Genomic DNA, 7,611 nt, shown 5'->3' with positions numbered 1-7,611 from the left:
TATTTACCATAATTACCATAGCACGTGAAGGCACCATTAGAGAATTCTGTTACAAACTCACCCATGTCCAGTTCATGTGTTATTGCTTTTTCATGAGCTAAAAACACAAGGTGTTGTGTTTTATTAGGCTACAGAGTGTGGTAACTCTTACTGTGGTAACTCTAAGTTCACTAAAAGTTCTAATAAAGCTCAATGGCTGTTACTGTCGTTATATTGCTTCATAATTCAGCACGTTCGTTTAAAGGCGGGCGTACACGGTGCGAGTTCGGACCAGGATCGGACACTCGGGAGGTCGTGAGATATTGCACACGTTGCGAGTCAGTTTAACTGATAATCGCGTCAATGCAGCTGGTACACGGCACGACTGTCCTGCACGAATTTTATCAGCAATCACGTGAGCTTTCGCGCTAAACACAGAGACCGTCATGCATGCAGGCAAAGCTTCAGATAGAAAAAATGACAGAAATGTGTGTGCAAATGATTTGTTGTAAAGCAGAGAACAGTAGCCATTCAACATAAAAACTAGAGAGAGAGAGAATTATTATTTTTATTTTATTATTTTTATTTAATATTATTATTATTATGTTCTGTAGTACAATGTTCAAAATAATTTTCTATGCTGTTTTGATGCTTTGGCAATACAATTGTATTTTTGTCATGCCAATAAAGCTTTATTGAATTGAACAGAATTGAATTGAGAGAAGTGTGTGTGTGTGTGTGTGTGTGTGTGTGTGTGTGTGTATGAGAGTGTGAGAGAGGGAGAGAGACAGTGTATGCGCACGCTGTATGGTTGCTGCCACTGAGGTATAGCCCCACGTGGTTGTGTATAATTTGGAAATAGGAGACAGCTGGTGAAAATCGGGCCGACTCCCCGAATTTTTTAAACATGTTTAAAGATGATCGGAAGGTCGGGGAGGTGCTTATAACGTGCTCGGCTCGGCTCGTAATTCCTCTCACACGCTGCGAGCCGCGAGCATGCGAGCATCACCGATTCCACTCGATTTCTCCCGAGTGAAAAAAATCATCTGCGAGCTCGTAAAAACAGCAAAACTCGCACCGTGTACGCCCGCCTTTAGCTCATTCACTTCGCTACCTTAAGGCGGGCGTACACGGTGCGAGTTTTGCTGTTTTTACGAGCTCGCAGATGATTTTTTTCACTCGGGAGAAATCGAGTGGAATCGGTGATGCTCGCATGCTCGCGGCTCGCAGCGTGTGAGAGGAATTACGAGCCGAGCCGAGCACGTTATAAGCACCTCCCCGACCTTCCGATCATCTTTAAACATGTTTAAAAAATTCGGGGAGTCGGCCCGATTTTCACCAGCTGTCTCCTATTTCCAAATTATACACAACCACGTGGGGCTATACCTCAGTGGCAGCAACCATACAGCGTGCGCATACACTGTCTCTCTCCCTCTCTCACACTCTCATACACACACACACACACACACACACACACACACACACACACACACACACACACACTTCTCTCAATTCAATTCTGTTCAATTCAATAAAGCTTTATTGGCATGACAAAAATACAATTGTATTGCCAAAGCATCAAAACAGCATAGAAAATTATTTTGAACATTGTACTACAGAACATAATAATAATAATATTAAATAAAAATAATAAAATAAAAATAATAATTCTCTCTCTCTCTAGTTTTTATGTTGAATGGCTACTGTTCTCTGCTTTACAACAAATCATTTGCACACACATTTCTGTCATTTTTTCTATCTGAAGCTTTGCCTGCATGCATGACGGTCTCTGTGTTTAGCGCGAAAGCTCACGTGATTGCTGATAAAATTCGTGCAGGACAGTCGTGCCTTGTACCAGCTGCATTGACGCGATTATCAGTTAAACTGACTCGCAACGTGTGCAATATCTCACGACCTCCCGAGTGTCCGATCCTGGTCCGAACTCGCACCGTGTACGCCCGCCTTAAGTCTTTGGAGAAAAAAGAGGGGGTTGGGAAGAAAACATAAAATAACATATCTGGAGCTGAATTGGCGCTTCGCAGGGAGTTTGATTGACAGGCGATCTGACCAATCATAATCCGCCATCTGCGTCTGACAAAGCAGTCAGGAGAGTAGATTAACGTTGGAGGTTTTGAACTTGAATAACGGCGTGTACTGACGTCTTTCCGCGGTTAAAACAACATTCCTTCTTATCTCTCTCTGGGTGGGCCAAGCTTCTGATTTGACCCCCCCGTGGAGCCGGGCCATTCATGTGCGCAAGATACAGTAGGTGGCGGTAATACTCGGCCATGAAACAGAAAGAAGAAGAAGAAGAAGAAGAAAAAGAAACGAGGGCGCCGCTTTTGAACTTCCGTTTTTGCGGTCGCTCTGTATATTTCTATGGCATTGCTGTCCAGGAGTATTTAGCTTTTGAAGTAGATTTACTGAATGCAAAGGTAAAAGTTATAACTTGATAAATCATGAGGATTGTAATGTTTAAAGCAGATGTCTTAACAAATGTCAGTAGACCGGGAAGATTTTAAAACGAGCCGTTCATTCATAAATACGTAATATCGCTGTGAAAATACAGACGGGAAAAAGACAACGAGCTCAGCGCAGCGCTGAAAAGGGGCGGGGCTACATAAAGGTCTGTAAATGCTGGAATGTTCCCATCAAGTGAAGTCAGTTGAACACTGAGAACATGAGTGATCCAGAGCCCTGCACAAAGGAAGATGAAGATACTAAAGATCAAATAGGTTGGTGTTTATTCTTGATCCTTCATTAGTTCACCCAAAAATGAAATAGCACATGATTTACTCACCCTGAAGCCATCCTAGGTGTACATACTCTTTCAGACGAATACAATCGGAGTTATTTAAAAAAAAAAATGTCCTGGCTCTTCCAAGCGTGATAAACTGAACTGGGTAGAATATAGAGCCTGAACATTTTCTTGCAATCTTTTGTCAAAAAAAAAAAAAGGTCAGTGAAAAGAGTTTTTTCTAAATATTATCTGAGCTGTTTTATTTACATTTATTTTAGATCTGATTCATAATTTTTGCTACTGTGTTGCTAAAGTTTTTAATGTGTAAATTAAGCAAAGCCCGATTCAACTGGTAAATGTTTTTCCATTGTTTCAATTTACAAGTTATAAGTAACCTGAAGTTATTTTTCTGAAAATTTGGTAACAGGTTTGATAAATGCATTCAAAAACTAAAAGCTTTTTTTGTTAAAAGTTATATATCTGAGAGATTGTGTTGGAAACATGAGATCTGTGCCTAAAATTTTTATTTTATTTTATTTTTGTTTAAATAAGAACTTGTAGGTCAATGTGCCCAATTCATGGAAAGTTCCAATGACATTGATTTCATTTTGATATTCAAAATGTATCATACCATTGTATTGTAGTTGTGTTTGGGTGTTATGTTAGTCTTCACTTCCTCATTTCCTTTGAATTTTTTTACGGATATACATGACAAACTTTTTTATTATTATTTCAGACTTAATGGAACAGAACAAGGAGATTGAAAAACTGAGCAAAGGAGAGGAGAAACATCATCATGTCAAAACTGAAGAAAAATCTTTGAGTACAGCCGAAAATTCTTGCCTTCATTGTGGAAAGAAATTCCCAAACAACAAAAGTCTTCAAATTCACATGATGATCCACACTGGAGAGAAGCCGTACACATGTGATCAGTGTGGGAAGAGTTTCTCAAAAAATTACCTTAATGCACACATGAAGATCCACACTGGCGAGAAACCACACACATGTGATCAGTGTGGGAAAAGTTTTACACGAAAAGGACACCTTAATGAACACATGAAAATCCACACTGGAGAGAAGCCGTACACATGTGATCAGTGTGGGAAGAGTTTTACACAAAAAGAGTGCCTTAAGGATCACATGAGGATCCACACTGGAGAGAAGCCGTACACATGTGATCAGTGTGGGAAAAGTTTTACACGAAAAGGACACCTAAATGAACACAGGAAAATCCACACTGGACAGAAGCCGTACACATGTGATCAGTGTGGGAGGAGTTTCAGACAAAAAGGAACCCTTAAGGATCATATGAGAATCCACACTGGAGAGAAGCCGCACACATGTGATCAGTGTGGGAAGAGTTTCACAAAAAAATACTTTAATGCACACATGAAGATCCACACTGGTGAGAAACCACACACATGTGATCAGTGCGGGAAGAGTTTCATACTAAAAGCAAACCTTAATGCACACATGAAGATCCACACTGGAGAGAAGCCGCACACATGTGATCAGTGTGGAAAGAGTTTCACAATAAAAAATAACCTTAATGGTCACATGAAAATCCACACCGGAAAGAAGTCACACACATGTTATCAGTGTGGGAAGAGTTTCACAATAAAAAATAACCTTAATGATCACATGAAAATCCACACCGGAGAGAAGCCGTACACATGTGATCAGTGTGGGAAGAGTTTCACATACAGACACAACTTTAAGAATCACATGAAAATCCACACTGGAGAGAAGCCGTACACATGTGATCAGTGTGGAAAAACATATTTTTCATCATCATCCCTGAAGAACCACCTGAAAGTTCACACAGAGAAGCCCCACATGTGTTCTTTGTGTGGGAAGAGTTTTAGTCATCTGGGTTCTTTAAAAATACACCAGAAAAGACACAGTGGTGTGAAGAATCATGTGTGCTTTGTTTGTGGAAAGTGTTTTATGACAGATGATGCAGTGAAACGGCACCAGAGAATTCACACTGGAGAAAAACCTTACAAGTGTTCACACTGTGACAAGAGATTCAGTCAGTCAGGAGATCTGAAAATACATGAGATGATCCACACTGGAGAGAAACCGCACACCTGTGATCAGTGCGGGAAAAGTTTCATACGAAAAGGAAACCTTAATGTTCACAGGAAAAGCCACAATAGAGACAAGTCACACATGTAAGAACTCACATTGTCATTCTGGACAAATACATTATATTATCCCAGAAGAACCACAATACAATAGATTGATTGATTTTTGTCCATCCCAAATAGATTTTGCCTAAATTATATTTATTCCACTCACTTTTTTCACTCATGACTGAGACTGAATGAGGTTACTTTCTGCCTATTAATTTCAAAAGTAGCCTATGTCAAAAATAAATGGCACAAAGCACTGGAGAATTCTTACTGGTTTCACACGTAAATTAAACATTAAGATTTACTTAAAAAGCTGCAATAGAGACAAGCTCTCTTAAGTTACCCTCTGTATTGTAATTGTTGATTTACATTAAAAAATGTATTGTGGAAGGTAACTGCATGTCATATAATGTGGATTACACATCCAATCTGGTCAGTAAGGCACAATTTTAAAGCAATACAAATGCTCAATATGTCATTGTTCACTTATATTAAAACAAAATAGATAAAAAAAAACATAGATAGATTGTAATTTTGTTGTGACAGAACTGATGCTGGCTGCTTTCAAATTCACTTGGGAAATTTGTACCTCGAAGTCAAGAATTTGCCATTACGTGGTCACACAAACATGACATAAAGTTTATATTTACTTCTTTTCTCTTTTCTCTTTTTTCCAGTTATTGATGCATGGAAATAGGTTAGTCAATGTTACATGAATGTGCATACACTAAAATATATACGGTTGCTGGTCATAAAATTAGAATATCATCAAAAAGTTGATTTATTTCAAGAATTCAACTTAACAGGTGAAACTAATATATTATATAGACTCATTACATGCAAAGTGAGATATTTCAAGCCTTTATTTGTTATAATGTTGATGATTATGGTTTACAGCTTATGAAACCCACGAAATCAAAATCCCAGAAAATTAGAATATTAGGCCTACATGAAATCCCACAGTAATTACTAATTACACAGTAATACCATCATTGAACCAGGTTTTGGTTATTTTGGCAGTGTGGGCAGGTGCAAATCCTGCAAATGTTACATTTGATTATTATAACTGACTTTGACTTAATCATTTTCATTAATGAAATGTATACCAGAAGCCTACGATCGGTCAACGAGCGCCGTCTTGTGGTTCCATCAAAGAAAGCCACAAAATCACTTTCCAGAACATTCTCATTCACAGTTCCATGCTGGTGGAACGCTCTCCCCACCCTCATCCAGAATGCAGAATCCCTGACAACATTCAAAAGACATCTGAAAACCCATCTCTTCCTTGAGCACTTAAAGGGATAGTTCACTTTGAAAATAAATTTTGGTATGTTTTAGCTTACCTCAAGGGCATCCAAGATGTAGGCGTCTTTTTTCCGCAGTAGTTTCAATTTTGATATTTTTAGGTCAAACAGTTCTTGTCTGTCAGTCATTTCATGCAGGTCTATGGTCACTGTCTCAAAGCGCATGCACAAAGTCCAAATTAAAACAATTCCCCATCGTCCAAATGAAACAATTCCCCATCGTAAGTACACACTGTTGGCCTAAGACACGAAACGAGCGGTTTGTGTGAGAAAACGAACAGTATTTATATCGTTGTTATCTCTTGAAAACAGCACACGTCCAAATGATCTGACGGCGCGGGCGGGTATAGAGATATACATAGATGTCGCCTTGGCTACGGTTTCGTTCCAATGAACTGCAGTAGCGAAGGCGACATCTAGTGTATACATCTATACCCGCCCACGCCGTCAGATCATTTGGACGTGTGCTGTTTTCAAGAGATAACAACGATATAAATACTGTTCGCTTTCTCACACAAACCGCTCGTTTCGTGTCTTAGGCCATCAATGTGTACTTATGATGGGGAATTGTTTCATTTGGACGATGGGGAATTGTTTTAATTTGGACTCTGTGACCATCGACCTGCATTATAAGACTGACAGACAAGAACGGTTTGACCTAAAAATATCAAAATTGAAACTACTGCGGAAAAAAAGACACCTACATCTTGGATGCCCTTGAGGTAAGCTAAAACATATCAAAAATTAATTTCAAAGTGAACTATCCCTTTAACCGCATAAAAAAACCAACAAAAAAAAAAACCCTTCCCTTTCCCTTTAAAACCTCACTTATCGGGCTTATGCTACTCTGAATAATGCCCGAACTTCGTATTTTGAGCACTTCTTGCGTGGTTTTTGCCTCTTCATGATGACTCGCTTAAAGGGTTACTTCAGGATTTAGCATTAAGCTTTGTATTAGTAGAAAACCTGTAGTATTTTCGAATTACCGCGCTTTCCACCCTCATATCCCCCTGAGACAAGAGATTTATGTATTTTTTGTCTGGAAAAAATCCTCCGATGACGCAAAAATCGTCATTTTGCGTCATCGGAGGATTTTCTGGCCAGAGGCTAAAGACTACAGCCAGTAGATGGCGTTGTTCGCATGTGTTCAGCCCGCCCATACAGGGTTGGATCTCACTCACAGAATGTACACAGTGTCAGCCGTCTTTCTTTGGAAGCTAAGCTAACAGGCTCTTGTTCTGTGGAGAAAGCTGAATAGTAGGAGAAAGCTGAGTAAGTAGGGGTTACCATCCTCCTTTTCCCGGACTTGTCCGGCGGGCGAGATCGTTCAAAATGTCCGGGATTCAGCTTTTGCGTTCTGCGGTCGCCATTCATTGTTTACATGCACACCTTTCAATCTAACTGAATTCATTCCGATTGGTGAATCTGAATGTAGTGTTTACATGAACGCTAA

General features: G+C 39.5%; 1 protein-coding gene across 1 annotated transcript; it reads left to right on the top strand.

Annotated features, from left to right (window-relative positions):
- The first annotated feature begins 2,228 nt into the window (after nt 1-2,228).
- On the top strand, nt 2,229-5,510 carry LOC308702513 (uncharacterized protein). The gene is made up of 2 exons (XM_081385430.1): nt 2,229-2,714; nt 3,456-5,510. Exons 1-2 carry the CDS (start codon nt 2,660-2,662, stop codon nt 4,895-4,897), a joined length of 1,497 nt encoding a protein of 498 aa, XP_081241556.1. The 5' UTR covers nt 2,229-2,659; the 3' UTR covers nt 4,898-5,510.
- The last annotated feature ends 2,101 nt before the right edge of the window (nt 5,511-7,611 follow it).

This window comes from Scardinius erythrophthalmus (assembly GCF_964197995.2).
Source record: "Scardinius erythrophthalmus genome assembly, chromosome: 14".
Taxonomy (NCBI): Eukaryota; Metazoa; Chordata; class Actinopteri; order Cypriniformes; family Leuciscidae; genus Scardinius; species Scardinius erythrophthalmus.
Note: the sequence above shows the minus strand (reverse complement) of the source record. Positions and strands in the feature narration are given on the sequence as shown.

Bases quoted from the DNA above. Each gene is read 5' to 3' on its own strand.
- LOC308702513 (XM_081385430.1), top strand. From the start codon at position 2,660: ATGAGTGATCCAGAGCCCTGCACAAAGGAAGATGAAGATACTAAAGAT. The intron at 2,715-3,455 runs GTTGGTGTTTAT...TTATTATTTCAG, and splicing joins AGATACTAAAGATCAAATAG to ACTTAATGGAACAGAACAAG.